Genomic DNA, 15408 nt, shown 5'->3' with positions numbered 1-15408 from the left:
CTCTGGGTGGGGATGCCAGCCTGGTATGTGGCTGCGTGCCGGGCAAACGTGAAGAGTGGGGCCATCATGTCGGCTTTGTCGGACACTGAGATCCAGCGTGAAATCGGCATCAGCAACCCCCTGCACAGGCTGAAGCTGAGGCTAGCCATCCAGGAGATCATGTCACTGACCAGCCCGTCGGCCCCGCCCACCTCTAGGACGGTAGGTGTTTGGGGGTGATCTTCTCTGCTCCCCGTGTGTACTCCCCGTGAACTTGCAGAAGGACTGAGGGTCAGGGGACTGGGTGCGTGACCGTCACCGACGTCCGAGTTTATTTACTGGAGCTGACTCGGGGACTGCCGTGAAGAAGGCGCGGGAAGGGGAGCACTGAACCTCGCTGCCTCTGTCTGCACAGTGCTCACGGGGCCGTTGGCAGCCCCCAGCAGAGTGACGTCACGTGCACATGCTCCGTGGGCTCCTCACAGCTGGGGCTTGGGAAGCCGATGACCTAGTCTGTCTTGAAGCACCTCTGGGTGTATTCGAACCACTCACCTTTCAGTCCGTAGGTGAGCGCGTGGCCAGGGAATCGGGAGCCAGTATCACCGCTCTGTGAGGATAACGGCTGTGCCGGTTCCCCCAGGGCAGCTCGCACCCGTGGAAAGACGCAGCCCCTCCCAGGGCCCCTGAGCGCCCCTCCCCAGGGCAGCACCTCCCGCCTGGCCCATGGGCTGGTCTTGGCCACTTCAACCTTCCTGAGAGTGGGTTTGAGAGTGAGTGACGACCGCCAGGCGGCTTCCTTACTCGGGTGGGAGAGCCTCCATGCAGTGTAGCCAGATAAGGAGCACTGGAGGGCTAGGGTTTTCTCTGCTCGTGTGGGAACCAGGCACCTCAGACGGGTCTGTTTAAGGGCAGCTTGCACATCAGGAAGAGGCCATGGTCTGCCCTCAGAACAGAGCACTGGGGAATCTCAGGATGCCCATGGAAATACGGGATGCAAGGAAACAGAGAGAATGCAGAACCCCCATTGTGACCCCAAGCGTGTTGGAGGGCGCTCGCTGGTTTGCCCTGCATACAGCGAACATGTGGGTGGTTGGTCTCCCCACACAGGCTGCCCCAGAGCCTTCCTAGTCCAGGCAGTTACAGACCACTCTGAAAAACTGGGGAGTGCGCAGGTCAGGTCTGGCCTCGTGTGCCTGTGCCTTCTACTCTAGCTCTCCGTCTGCCCTGGCGAGAAAACACACTGTGGGCCCCCCAGGCTGTAGACGTCCTCAGAACCGGGAGCTCGCCATAGCACCCACCCATTGCAGGGGCTCTCCACTCGTTAGAGGGGCTCAGTGAGAGGACCTGGCCACGGGACCGGAGCACAGCCCATCGCCCTACCTGCTGTTCCCCAGAGGCACGGGCTGCAGCTGGGGCTCCCAGCCTCTCCCTCACCAGGTCCGTGAAGGAGGTGAATAGACAGCAGACAGGGTGTGCATGGCACCGGCGGCCTGTGGCCGGAAGAGCGAGTGGAAGGCCAGCTTTACTGGTGACATGCCATCACGTTAATGTGTGCGAAGCTCTGGTGGCGTAGAGTTTAAAGCACTCCGCTGCTGGTGAAGGGCTCGGAGGTTGGTGTTCACTGGCCACTCCTCAAAAGCAGAGGTCCTGCAGGGTTGCTGAGTCCAGGTCGACGCCGGCAAGCGCACGCTCGTTGACCCGCTCGACCTCTTGGCTGCACACGCAGCCTGAAGCACTCCTGTCTGGCAGACCTACCGGGAGTGTCCTCCCATCTTCCAGAACCGGGGTCTCGCCCAGCTTCTTGTTAACACTGAGGAAGGCTAGCTTAGTCATACTGAATTCATTGTTACTTGAGAATTATCTTAGGATTTCAAGGAGGTCACATACCTTTCCCTCCTGGGGTCCACGCCCGGGGGCAGGCTCGTGTCTCCCTGTGGGTCTCTGAGAGGCTCCGGTGTGTGGCTGAGCACGTGATGGGGGGCTGGACACCTGGATGAGAAGCTTGAGAAGAGGGAGCTCTGCCCGACCTGCTCCTGCACGCACCTGGTGTTTACCTGTCTGCCATCTTTCCTCTTTGTCACTGCTTCCTTGCCCTGGATGGGATGGGCACACCTGGGTCACCTTAGAGCACAGGAAATGTCTGGTTAACGCACGAGGAGATGGAAACTCTTACGGCCACACCACAAACGGTTAGTCACGGTGCCGCCGCGTGCCCTTGGTGACCCTGTGCGTGGCTGGGCCCTGGCTGGGACGAGTGTTACCCGTGTTACACTGGTGTGGATAAGTATTTTCTCCAGGTTTTTCCACACTTGGTGGTGGTCTAGATTTTTCTGGGAACATAAAATGGGTCTGTAGATTCGACTTAGTCGTAACTCTGTCTCCCATGGGAGAGACCTGGACCCTGCCCGCTCTGGGGGGGCTTGGCATGGAAGTCTGCTCCTGCATGAGAAGTGGGGACGTTGGTTGGCATGAACTGTGCATGAAGCTTGGGGGGGTTTAACCTGTTCATGCTCATTTAAGCTGCGTCTCGCTGCAGAGTGAAACCGCTCCGTCCTGCCACTGACTGATACTAATAGCTCTGTTCTTTTGCATCCTAACCACGTACCCTCAGGAGGATGAGGAGGGAAGCTGGGCGCAGGTTGGAGACTTCCTCTAAATCTTTCCCTTACTGTACAGCAGCAAAAGAGCTGTAGTGTCCACTTTGTTGACGTTTCTAGAATGTTGTTAATGAATTGAAGGCACAATGTTAAAGAGCACGTCTCATGGACAATTTTGAACGTTCCCTGTATGGAGGCAGATGGGACCTCCTGCTCCGCGGGTGGTGGGGGCCCCGCTGAGTGGTGGGATTTCCTTCCCAGGGCTGCTGAAGGGCAGCTGTCTCTCTGGGCACAGAAGCTGGCGTGGTGACCCTCTCTGTGCCAGCACTGGGCGTATTACCAAGGGCTGTCCTAAGTATGTGCCGATTCAGAGTTCCTTCCTGGCAGAATCTCTGACACCGAAGCTCTTCCCGTGTAGGGCACACTTGCTTTCCCTGCTCCCCTGGCTTCACTCACAGGAAGCTCTCGGGCACCCTGCGTGTCCCGCTGGCTTGGGAGGTGGTGCCGGTGCGCAGGTGGGTGGGCTGCCAGCTGGCGGGTCTCTAAGTGCCCTCACTGATAGCAGGTGGTCAGCATCTTCAGTGAGCCGTCACATCCGAAAAGCTTTAGGTTTTTTCCTGGTTACGGGTTGTTCATTGAACCTTCTGTTTCTGTCTGTCTGGGTTACCCCCAGCCCTGGTGGGACAAGCCAGGACTGCCTTAGGCTTCTGCAGCTGTCACCCCCATGGAAGTGGGGTGCCCCCTCGTTCTCCTCCAGAGCGGCCAGCCGTGCAGTTTGTGGCCAGTGGCCTTCGCCAGGGCTCCTCACTGAAGGAGTAGGTCGATGCGGCCATCCCGTGATGACTTTGTGTCTCACGTGCTGTGAGCCGCAGACTCAGTGACACTGACGAGGGCCAGGGCGACTGGCACAGGGACGTTTGCTAATTTCCGCTACTTCACACCGAGAAGCACTTGCCTGGGAAGGTCCGAGTGTCCAGCTTACCACCTGTTCCAGGCCATGGACTTTGCAGTTACTCGCTATCTATCAGAGAGCTGGACAGTGACTAAAGAGAACAGAAGGAGAGTTGATGTCTTTGAGTTGTGGAGCTGGAGAAGAGTATTGAACACACCATGGACGTCCAGGAGAAGAGACAGATCTGTCCTGGAGAGCGTGAAACCAAACGGCTCCCTGCAGACGAGGATTCTGAAGCCCTGTCTCATATACTGTGGGCACGTGACCAAGAGGGACCGACCAGACCTTGGAGAAGGACGTCATGCTTGCGAGAGTGTAGGGACCGATGCTGGCCTGAGGAAATAGGAAGTTGGTGGGCCAGAGAGTGGCCGTCAGCCCTCCTGCTGCCCTGCCCAGACTTGAGAGGGACATGCAGTCTGCTGGTCTCCCAGCCACGGGGGGGCTGCTGCACAGAGGCCCAGCAATGTGCAGGGAGACCCCGAGATAGAAGCTCAGGGTCCCCGAATCATGAGCTGAAGACCGAGACATCACAGCGTGTCCTGGCCGCTGACGGTGTGTCCAAGCTGTGCTGCTGCTGGTCGCACGGGCCGGCAGGGCGGCGTAACCCTGCGGGGCTCACGCTGTGCACAGTCACAGCCCGGACCGGGCACCCTCATGTTCCAGTGGGCACCTCTCCTAGCTCAGGACTCACCCATGCCCTTTGCAGAAGGCTGCTCTGGCAGCGCAGAAGAGCAGTGACGTCCCCAGACTGAGCCAGATACTTCCAGAAGCTCACGCTGTCAACGACTTCAAAAATAGGAAGGTGTGATAATAGCAAGACCGTTTCTTTGCTTTTTGTGCCCATTTTAGAACACGTTATCAGCCAGCAAGAAAGCATTGCCGCATGGCCACGCCCACCTCTCAGGGAGGTTAGACATAGTGGACAAAGCACGTGGCTGCAGGGGCTGTCCAGGCGCCTCCCTGCGAGGGGCTGTGGTTTCCATGCCCAAAGTTTAGGGAAATGATGGGACATTCTGTTTTGTTAGAATTCCACCATTCTTGTTGGAATTTGGGTCATTCTTTCCAGTGTGAAAGGAGCAAATAATAATTAGATCAGAAGCCATAGCTGTAGAGTGCTAGGCACCTTCTGCTCTCACGTGTCTGTGTGTCTGTGTGTCTCTCTCCCCCTCTCCCTCTGTGTGTGTGTGTGTTTCAGTGTGCAGACCTCGTCCATATTTTGTTAAAATTTCTTCTTAAAGTTTGCCTGTTTGGTGATGCTCTTGTTTTTCAAATTCCCGTTGTTCTTGACCAAACCCGTGATAGTTTACCCAGTTCCCCCCTGCAGGACGGAGGGCCCAGGAGGGGTCCCAAGGCGGTCAGCTTTGCAGAGCACACCATTCTCCTGCCGAGGGCTGACCTTCTTGCCAGCCGTGGAGGGCCAAACCCACAGCACCGCGAGTTCATGTTCACGGCCAGTGTTGAGAAACACTGCTCTTTTTGTCTGTTTACTGTGCAGCCTGAGAATTCACTACCTAGTTCTGAGAGCCATTTGGTAGATTCCTTTCCTATATAGAGAATCTTGTCTTCTGCAAGTAAAGGCCGTTCAATTCCTTTTCAAATTTATGAGCCTGTTCCCCCCCCCCCCCCATTGCCCTCTGATCTGTCCAGAGCCTCTAGGGAATGCTGACCGGAGTGGTGGGGACACACATCCTTTTCTCGCCTGATCGCCCACCGTGGAGGGTGATGCTTGCAGGAGGCCCTGAGTGGATGTCCCTCCTCAGCCGGAGACCATTCTCTTCCATTGTATTTCTGTCCTTGAAGGGATATGTGTCTGTGATTTTATTTTCTTAAAATTTCTGTCTAGTTTGACATCAGTTAGTACTGGTCCAGTGACATTAAAGCAAAGGTTCTTCTTCAGTTCTTTGGTGTGGTTTGCATAGAACAGATAAATTTTTTTTCTTACATGTCTAAAATCTCTAGCAAAGCCATGGGGGGTTGAGGGTTTACTTTTCTTTTGAGCTGTTTGGACTGGTAACTACAGATTTCCGTTGTGATGACGGGACAGAGAGTATGTTCTCAGCATCGAGCCAAGCGCATGCTGATTTCTTTACGTATCTCAGAAGCGTGTCCTCCTTTCCCCTGAGTGATTTACCTTTTCTCCTGACCACCCAGGCTGTGCTGTACTTAACAGGCCTCAGGTTTTCCTGTCATTGCTTTATTTTCTAAATCTTTTTTGTGTCTTACCAACTTCTCTCTTATTTTCTTTCTTCTACTTGCTTTAGACTTTCTGTACTCTTTTTTTCTCTCCTGTTTTTGAGATAGAATCGTAGGTCATTGATGAGCTCATTCCGTAAGCATTCAGTGTTACATGTTTCACTCGGAGCATTGTTGGAGGAGCAGCCCATGTACTTCCACTTTCCTTCAGTTCACAGCATTTTCCAATTTCCATGTGATTGCTTCTTTGGCACATGGCTCACTCACAAACGCCTTCATTCCCAAACGCTTGAGAAGTTCCCACATCGCTTTTGGTGGCTGGTTCTGAATGTTACTCTCTTGGGCCGCTTGCTCGTCTCCTTAAATAAGCTGCGCCGTGTCTGTGTCGGAGAGTGCTGTGTGTGTTCCCAGAGGAGTCCGTCTTCTCACCCGAGCTTCGTGGCATGTGAAGGTCCGTCTGTCTGTCTCCGTCTCCTCCTTGGCGTGTGTTGCTGCGAGCTGCTTGTTGAGCCTGTTGCTGAGAGGCAGGCTCCTACTTCTAACTGTGGGCCAGGCTGCTTCCCCTTTCTGTGCTCAGTTGTTCTGCTTGTCTGTTTTTAAACTTTTTATTTACTTTTCCCCTGATTGTGAAATTGTTTTGTTTAGAGCATTTCGGGTGAAAGTATGTCCTTTGAAAATGAGCCTGGGGTGTTTTTGGATGAGCAGAAGGTGGGGTGACCCTTCAAACTTGTTCATGAGCCGTGGTGGTCCTTTCTGGTTATTACGAAGTAAAATTGCTCCAGGAAGGAAACTTGTGGTCACTTTTAGTCTTGTGGTTTAGTAAATGCAATTATTTACATTTTAAAACACAAATGAATCACAGACTTTTAATGGTGTCATTTCTTCTGTATAAATTTTGCTGACTTTTAAATAGGTGTCAACTGTCCAATCAGATGGTTTGAAATAGAAAGAGCCCTGTTGTTGTTTAGCCCCCCCGTGTGTGGTTGCACACCCAGCTCCGCGGTGGTTGCTCTTGTGTGGTCACCTCCGCGGGCGCAGCCCTCATCCTCCTGCTCCTTCCTCACGAGCAGACGCTCGCCTACGGGGACATGAACCACGAGTGGATCGGCAACGAGTGGCTGCCCAGCCTGGGCCTGCCGCAGTACCGCAGCTACTTCATGGAGTGCCTTGTGGACGCCAGGATGCTGGACCACCTGACCAAGAAGGACCTCCGGGGGCAGCTCAAGATGGTGGACAGCTTCCACAGGTCAGCCCATGCGCGCTCTGCTTCCTGGTCCGCGTCACCGGGGGCACAGCCGCCGCCTTCTCGAGATCATCCCGTTTGCTTTTGTTTTTACAGAAACAGTTTCCAGTGTGGAATCATGTGTCTGCGAAAGTTAAATTACGACCGGAAAGAGCTGGAAAGAAAGAGGGAAGAAAGCCAGAACGAAGTAAAAGGCCAGTATCCTCTCCTTCAACCAGATCCACTGCGGGCCTGCCCCCCATGTCAGGCAGTTCTGTGTCCTCCTGTGTCCACCCCGTCGGAGGTGCGCAGGGGAGAGGCAGCCGTCGGCCTGTGGGGACCGCATGGAAGGGGCTGATCCCTCAATGAGCCCTGTGGGCCTGTCCCCCATGTCAGGCAGTTCTGTGTCCTCCTGTGTCCACCCCGTCGGAGGTGCGCAGGGGAGAGGCAGCCGTCGGCCTGTGGGGACCGCATGGAAGGGGCTCACCTGGGCTCTGCTCATGAGAATCACCCCCGGCTGACTCTTGGGTGAGCCTGTCCCTTTGACTTCAGAAGTGTCAGCTTCTCCTTTCTTGTCAGTCCCCCTCTGTTGACACGCTGAGACACTGACAGAGTGGGCAGGCGAGTGGCCCTGCAGCTCACCTCTTGGTTATGTGGGTGCACAGGAGGGCCCCAGGGTCATGAGAGGGACAGGCAGAGCCTCAGGCCGGTCCTGTTGGAGGACTGGAGGAAGAAATCAGAGCAGGGGGAGGGGAGAGCACTCAGAAGACCAGGCTGCGGCTGCAGGGTCCCTCGTGGGGAGCCTCTCCTCCACGTTCCCCCAGCGGACGGTTGAGGACTAAGGGGAGTTACTGACGGCAGCGCCGCTCGATGCCAGTGGGCTGCGGCAGGCTCTGCTCTCACACTCCTGCTGTTTCGTTCCTGTCCCCCTCGTCTCAGCTGTGTGGACAGTGCAGCCGTGGCTCTCGCTTCCACTCGTGAAGAAATGAGTGCTGACCAGCCCTGTCCGAGGGATGGTTCTGAGTGCTTGCTGCCTGTGTCCACTCCCCACCCTCCCCATAGCAGACGCTGGGTCCAGTCTCGCTCATGGCCACTGCGCCAGCCTGCTTTATTAAGTCTTCTTTTTCACTTCCTCTTTTTTAAAAGGGTAAATTACTCAGAAGTATGTTAATGAGTTGTTAGAAAAATCCCAAGTCCGTAGTTGTTGAATTTGTGTATATGTCTGTACATGCATTTGTCCAGAAAAGGACGTTGGAGAGGTGCTATGTATGCCTGCCTCACCTGTTCCTGTGTGCTTGGGATCTGTTCACAGTACACAGACCTTGTCATGGCTGGGATCGCTGATCATTTGGATATATTTTTACAAAGCAGCTGTTTTTATATTTCTAATAAGGCAAATTTGGGAACTTACTAATTGGTGTGAGATCAGGTAACCCTCCTGTTTCTGAAGCGCTGAAGAATGTCTTCCAGCTTTTTCCAAGCGGCCGGAAAGATGGGGGACGTCCAGACGGAGCACGCCTACCGGAAGCAGCCGACCGTCTTCCAGAACAGAAAGAGAGTGCTGTTGGGGGAAACCGGCCAGGAGAAGCTCCCGCGTTATTACAAGGACATCGGTCTGGGCTTCAAGACGCCCAAGGAGGCCATCGAGGGCACCTACATTGACAGGAAGTGCCCTTTCACTGGTAACGTCTCCATCCGAGGCGAATCCTGTCTGGGGTGGTGACGAAGGTGAAGACGCAGAGGACCGTCGTCATCTGCCGACATTACCTCCCCTGCATCCGCAAGTACAATCGCTTTGAGAAGCGTCACAAGAACACGTCTGTGCACCTGTCTCCCTGCTTCAGAGACGTCCAGATCAGCGACATTGTCACCGCGGGCGAGTGCCGGCCACTGAGCAAGACCGTGCGCGTCAATGTGCTCAAGGTCACCAAGGCCGCGGACACCAAGAAGCAGTCCCAGAGGTTCTGAGCCGGACACCACCCCGAATAAAGCTTATTTTTTACTTTTTTTTTTAAATGTCTTCCAGCCTCATTTTTGTAAGGGGTCAGCATACATCCCACCTCCAGGACTGCAAAGGACAGGCTATGGGGCGTGGCACAAGATGCTGTGCCCAGGCGTGGTGCCCGCTCCCCGACAGCAGAGGTGGAGGCAGAAAGCTCACCCTCGTGCCCCGTCCTCTGGAAGTACGCCCCACAGTAGAGTCCACCTTCGTGCTGCTCGAGTACCCTTGAAGGGGCAGGTCTGACGGAGGAGTCCGCACCGCATGGAGGACAAAGTCCTGTCCCTGTGCCGTGTGTCCTCTGGAGAAGGCTGTGTCCATTTGGGGTCTGGGGTGCCGGGGCCACAGCAGGGCGTGTGCAGGATGAAGGCGCTTACCCTCACCAATTCCTCCACAGATGTCCTTGTCTGGAGCAATGATCGGGTGATCCGCTGGATCCTGGCCATCGGCCTTAAGGAGTATGCGAACAATCTCATCGAGAGCGGCGTGCATGGCGCGCTTGTGGCTTTAGACGAGACCTTCGACTTCAATGCGCTGGCGCTGCTGCTGCAGATCCCTACGCAGAACACGCAGGTAACCCCGAGCCCCTCAAGAGCCCCTCACACCCACGGGAGGAATGTGACAGGTCCTGCCAGACGGCCGCAGTCCCCCCTGTAACCCAGAGCCCCTCACACCCGCGGGAGGACAGATAGAGCCTTCAGATGGCCACAGTCCCCCGGTTCATCTGCCCTGCCTTACGTCAGGGTCCCAGCACCTGGTGTGTCTCTCTTTGGTCTGCCTCTTTTCCTGTCCTGTGTACAAACATGCAGTTCTTGTAAATGGATCAAACGAGGAGCATCTCATCTAAGTCCACACACTCGCAGAGATGTCCTGCTTCGTCCTCACAGGAAAGGGCTTTTGTTCCTGTTGTATCAGAATTCCTAGAAATGCTTGGTCAGCAGCCCACACCTCATCCTGCTGCCAGGGTCCCCCCACACTCTCAGAGCTGGGTGTTTGTGTATATGTGTAAAGTCTGGGTGTGAAGAGTCATAATAATGATAGCTAATGTCCTTCACATCAAACTGAGGTGAGATCTGGGGGTTTTCTGATTGCTTTGTTCCAATTCCAGGCTCGGGCGGTCTTGGAGAGAGAGTTCAACAACCTTTTGGTCATGGGCACCGACAGGAGGTTCGACGAGGTGAGTGTGCATGGAGATACTCTGAGGCCGCGGTCAGTGCGTCCAGGACTGTGCCTCACACGCAGGAGCCCGCCTGGACATGCTTGCGAAACGTGCACATCGCTTTACAGTGACTGGTTACGAAAGTAATCCTTTTCAGGAAGAAGGTGGAATTTTGGGCACTTGAGTTTTTCACAACCCATGAAAGTGTCCTAAGGCGTGGGAATGTTCCAGAAGCTTCTAAGAACCACTCCCTGTCCTTGAAGCCAGGCTCAGCTCTGTCCTCGCTAACTCGGCCCCCTCTGCCGGTTGTCAGGGCAGAGGCTGACAGCTCTAGGAAACGCTGCTCACAGCATAAGCCGAAAAACTATGTGAAAATGACTTTTCCAAGATGATTATGAAGTATTTCACCACAGGCAGGCCATTTCCTCAGGGTGGGGAGTGAAGTGTGCTGCCCGCCCGGAGGGGCCGGGGGTCCCAGGCCATCTGTGTGCAGTGGAGGGCCCACCCCTCCTTCCCTTCTCAGAGGTCCCAGTCGGGACCAACAGTTGTCTGTGTGTCAGGAAGTCCTTAAACACCAGCAAAAGCACAAAGGAGCCGTCCACACTCAGCTCATCTGCCCAGGGACACAGCTCAAAAGGCAGGAAAGGATAGAAAGGGGGACGATGGAAAAAGGGGACACGGGGAGGGTAGTGGGAGGGGTACTGTTACATCGAGGGCTGTGTGTGAATGGTGACCGGTACCGAATCACTGCACAGAAATGACGCCTCGTCTAAACACGGCCCTGTGTACCATCCCCTTCACCTACACCTTCTCGCCCACCTTCACCCACCAGGATGATGACAAAACCTTCCGGCGAGCCCCCTCCTGGAGGAAGAAGTTCAGACCGAAGGATGTGCGAGGCCTAGCGGCTGGGTCAGCAGAGACGCTGCCTGCCAACTTCCGGGTCACGGCTTCCACGTCGTCACCCTCCATGCAGCCAAAGAAGGTGCAGCTGGACGGTAAGTCGCCGGGGACGTCAGCCCGGTGCAGCTGCCAGTGCGGGGGACGTTCTCGGCCGTGGTCACAAGTGGCTTGTCCACGTCACAGGGCTTCGGGCTGCTGTTGCATGGCCAGGTTGGAATGGTTCACGATTAACCTGAACGTTTGTTTATGAAAGTCTGGTTTTGCTTTCGTTCTCGTGTGGTTGGCTCAGGCATCCCCGTTCTCCCAGCTGGCCGGGCACGCTGTCCTGTGCTGTCAGTGACGCTGGCACCCATGCTGTGGGTACGCGGGTGGCTGGAGCCCGAGGAAGCTGGCCCTCCAAGTCGTCGTCGGGGTCTGCTGGCTTCACTCCTGGGGGAACGCGGTCCCCGCTGGGGGCGTGGCCAGGTGGCCTTAGAGTCACAGCCCCCTGCTCTGTCTGGCTCATGCCTGCCTTGGGAGGTGAGGGATGGGGGACGAGACCGCAGGTCGTCCTGTGAAGCACCAGCTCCGTCCCACTCACTCGAGGGCGCTCAGCTTCTAGAGCCAGGGTCGGGCCTCAGCTGTGACCTGACCTGGAGCAACTGCCTGGACTCCCTCAAGACGCAGCCACAACCACCTGTCTTCCCACAGGTGGGCAGGGGCGTGCGTGTACAGGTGACAGCACGTGACCCAGCGTGCCCGGGTCGCAAATCGGCCTGGCGGTGTTCTGTCCAAGTCCTGAGGGACAGGCTGTCGTGCTCACTGGGGACTGGCAGGTTCCCATCCAGGTGCCCACGCCCGCCATTGGTGTAGGAGACTTGCTCTGACTCCTCCGCAGGGACCAGAGGACCCGTGTTCCCGGACATGTGCAGGACAGTGTCCCTGTGGCAGTGCAAATGGTTTCTCAGCTGCTTGGGGGACAGAAACTCAGTGACCCCCAAAGTTTAGGATTTTCCTTCTAGAATTTTCCACCTTAGCCTCCTCAGCAGCATCCTGTCTAATCTCTGGAAGAGCTCAGTCGCGTCCCTCTCGGCCCCTGTGAGGTAGTGACAGCAGCCTGGAGTGTGGCTAAGAGAGAGAGAAGCCTGGAACAAGGGCGTTGGGAGTATCTGATGTGAACAGGGATGTCCACCCAAGTCAGAACAGCCCAGGCGCAGACCTCCCCAAGTGGCCACCCCAGGCTGTATAAGTAATGGCACAACGAGGTCTCTTTGACCACGGCACACCCCTCTGTCTCCCATTTCTCCTGGGTCTAGAGCTGCGCGGCCAGGGAGTGTCCATCTGGTCTGCATGAGGGACAGGCGTTGGCAGGGACTGCCCCTCTAGTGTGGAGGACTTACTCTTCTGGCTTGCGGTGTTCCCCCGTGGAACACGCACTGTGTTCCTGGAACCCAAAGCTGCGGGGGAGGCTGAGTTCCAGCCTCAGTCCCCTGGACAAGGCCCTGTCCCCTCCCGCTGGCCGCCCCGCTGTGGGGGCTCCGTAAGAAGCTGGGGCGTGATCTCTAGTGTGAGGATCTCGAGTGGCTATGACCTGTGCAGACACATCCTGCCCCTGGATGACCTTTGCCTCTGCCATCACAGACCTACCTCCCAGGCACCCCGAGGGGCAAGGCTGGACCTTGCCCCCCAAAAGTGTGACCCAGAGCCCTCAGGTGGCCCTTCAGGGTGGGGGATGTCTGCGTGTGTGGCCGCTGTGTGAGACTAACTGCACGTTGTGCTCCGCTTGCCCCCGCGATGTCGAGACAGGCGAGGTGCCGGGGACGCAGAGGCTGGACTCGGCCACAGTGCGGACCTACTCCTGTTGATGGGTGAGTAGGGGCGTGGCCTGTGCCCAGTGGGCATGGCCTGGTGACCGGCCCTCTGCTCCTGTCGGGGTGCTCACGGGCACCCAGCCCTCCACAGGTGGTGCGAGGATCTGTGTCTCCTCGTTCAAAGAGCTTTGTGTGGCCGTGTTCTGCTTTTTCCTTGACCCTGGACGCGCTGGCTCCTCTTGCGCGTCTGTGCACCCCTTCCTTCTCGCTGTGTTTGCGGGCGGTGAGGGGAGTGGGGAGCACGGCCGAGAGCAGGGAATCCTAAGACCACGGCCAGGCGCTTTCTGCTCTGACCAGGTTGTCCGCTGTCCCCGGTGGTGGCACTGGCTTACCAGGGCTTATGAGTCCACGAGGCCCTACCGTTGTCTGCCACGAACACCTTCTCCATTTCGAGCGATTCGTTTTCACACAGAACTGCACTGTCATTAGGCACCAGGTGGCAGGTGGGCCCGACGCTCCTCCGGGCTGTGTCCTGAGCCGCGGGCAGAGCTGGACCGCCCCGCTGCCTTCTCAGTCTCACCCTCTCGCAGTTGGTGGCTTTCAGATCCAGGACGTCAGTCGAGGAAGTCTCTGGGTGTTCTTTCTAGGACCAGGGCACGGGGCGGGGGCGGGGGTGGTGACCATGAAGTGGGGGTCCATGGGCCCGCACCCATCTGAAGTCCATTTTTCTCTCTCCCCAGTGTACCCACACTACTTCTATAGATAATGACGGCTCCCAGTGAAGACCCCGGCCCTGCAGACAGTGCATTGCTCATCTGTTAATACTTGTCATATGGACCCTAAAATATTTTATTACAGAGTTTTTAATTAGTGACAAATTCACAAATACCATAGAGAAAATATTTTAGAATTTAATGTTTCTTATATTTATGTAAACTTACGGTTCTTCATTTATATAGCTACTTACTTGTATATCCAGGCTATAAATATCCTTTCAGATCAACTCATGTTCTTATACCTAATTTTAGTCTTTCAGATGAATGTACTGTAATGCTTGTATGTATAAATCCTGTGAACAAATAGAGGGCTTTTGTAAATTATGCATTTATTGTAATTACCATTGTTAATTTTTTAATAATAAACACTTCAGAGAAAAGGATTTTACTACATTTGTAAGACTGCCGGCTCAGCGGCAGGCATTCCCCTTTGCAGACTAGCGCTCCAACAATCATCTTGAAGCGAGACTCGCTTTCGAGCAACTCTCGTTGTATTTTAATGACTGACCTTAACTGTACTTTTTCTAGCAAGAAATGCTCTTCCGCCCTGTTGGCGGCTCTCAGGCGTCCAAGGTCGACCACCAGCGTCTTGGGCAGTGCTGGTCTGGCAGCGTGGTCCATCGGTGGGGACCCGCTCTGCGGAGACTGGCCGGGCCCCGGGCTGCAGAGAGGCGGTGGTCAGCGGGTCAACCCCCTGTGCCTTCTTCCCGGCTTTTCCCCGGAGCGGGGCTGCCGCGAGAACCCAGCCACGCACTGGACCGATCCCGCAGCTCCCAGCTGGCAGCGGCACGGTGGCCGCGGGCCTGGGATGCTGGGGTGCAGCTCTGCTAAAGGCCTTACTTGTTTCGTGCGAATCACCTTTGTACGTCTGTTTGTAAACATGTTCTGAGAACAGATCTCAGCGTACGTTTTTCGATTTTCATGACAGCCATTTTGGATTGTAGCAAATGTAACTTTTACTTTTTAAAGTGACATATTAAAGAGCCAGCAAGAAATGTGTTCAGATAATGGTGCGTTATTTATTATGCAATGAGATATATAGATATATATATAGATATATATATATATAGATATATAGCACTAGAGCAAGCATGTCTTGACCCAGTTTGGTTCCTGCTTTGTTTTATGTGTACAATTCATTGTTACCTTTCTGTTTTTCTATTAATCTTTTGTGAACTTCCTGATTATGTAACAAAGTATGTACAGTCTACTTTTGAACTATTTTTATCACAGTATTATTTATTGCTTTCTTTCAATAAAATACTGGAGCATTTTCACTGCCAGTGAACGTCCTGCGAATAAGCCCTCATTGAGCTCAACGCCAAGTGCAGCCGGCTTGTCTCCGCGGGGGAGGATTGGAAGCCCTGACACCACGTGGAAGTTCTAGAAACAGGTTAGGATGAAAAGCCAGGTGGTGGAAGTGCAGGGTAGAGCTGGTAGCCCTCTGTCCTGAAGACCCTGCCCCTGCGGGTAGACAGGCCCAGGAGGAGGTCACCCCAGAACTGGGGCTGGCTCATGGAGGGCCCTAAATCAGAGACAGCTCACTGTGTGTCCCAGGCACTCATGGGCTCGGTGAGTGACAGCTGTCCTCACTGTGTCCTAGCTCCCCTCCAGCTGCCAGGGCCTTCGTGTCCGCGGGGACTAAGGAGCCTGCTCTCCGATGCTGGACCAGCACTTCGACCAGGTGCAGAGGGGAGGGAGGCCGCCTCGGGCACAGGGAGGAGGTTCAGGGCAGCTGCTCACTGCCGGCCACTCCGGATGACTGAGAGCCCAGGGGAGCAGTAGCCCGTGAGGTCATGACTGTGCTGCCCCACACAGAGGCCGACAGCGCCCCTGGG

General features: G+C 55.4%; 1 protein-coding gene across 3 annotated transcripts in view; it reads left to right on the top strand.

Moving 5' to 3' along the window:
- Positions 1–13560, top strand: part of PPFIA1 (protein tyrosine phosphatase, receptor type, f polypeptide (PTPRF), interacting protein (liprin), alpha 1) — a 103432-nt gene extending 89872 nt beyond the window's left edge. The window contains exons 21-29 of one of the 3 annotated variants that reach the window (XM_006893224.1): positions 1–201; positions 2106–2168; positions 2591–2617; positions 6792–6967; positions 7061–7158; positions 9340–9515; positions 10051–10119; positions 10934–11099; positions 12790–12848. In XM_006893224.1, coding sequence (XP_006893286.1) covers positions 1–201; positions 2106–2168; positions 2591–2617; positions 6792–6967; positions 7061–7158; positions 9340–9515; positions 10051–10119; positions 10934–11099; positions 12790–12848 — 1035 coding nt within the window. Of the gene's footprint in view, positions 202–2105; positions 2169–2590; positions 2618–6791; positions 6968–7060; positions 7159–9339; positions 9516–10050; positions 10120–10933; positions 11100–12789; positions 12849–13534 lie in introns of those variants that run through there. The other 2 variants (XM_006893226.1, XM_006893225.1) reach the window with 2 other exon arrangements.
- The last annotated feature ends 1848 nt before the right edge of the window (positions 13561–15408 follow it).

Source organism: Elephantulus edwardii, unplaced genomic scaffold (assembly GCF_000299155.1).
Source record: "Elephantulus edwardii isolate Elephantulus edwardi_28Jun2011 unplaced genomic scaffold, EleEdw1.0 scaffold00126, whole genome shotgun sequence".
In the NCBI taxonomy this organism is placed as follows: domain Eukaryota; kingdom Metazoa; phylum Chordata; class Mammalia; order Macroscelidea; family Macroscelididae; genus Elephantulus; species Elephantulus edwardii.
The sequence above is the reverse complement of the archived record's forward strand: the minus strand, read 5'-3'. Positions and strand labels throughout refer to the sequence as shown.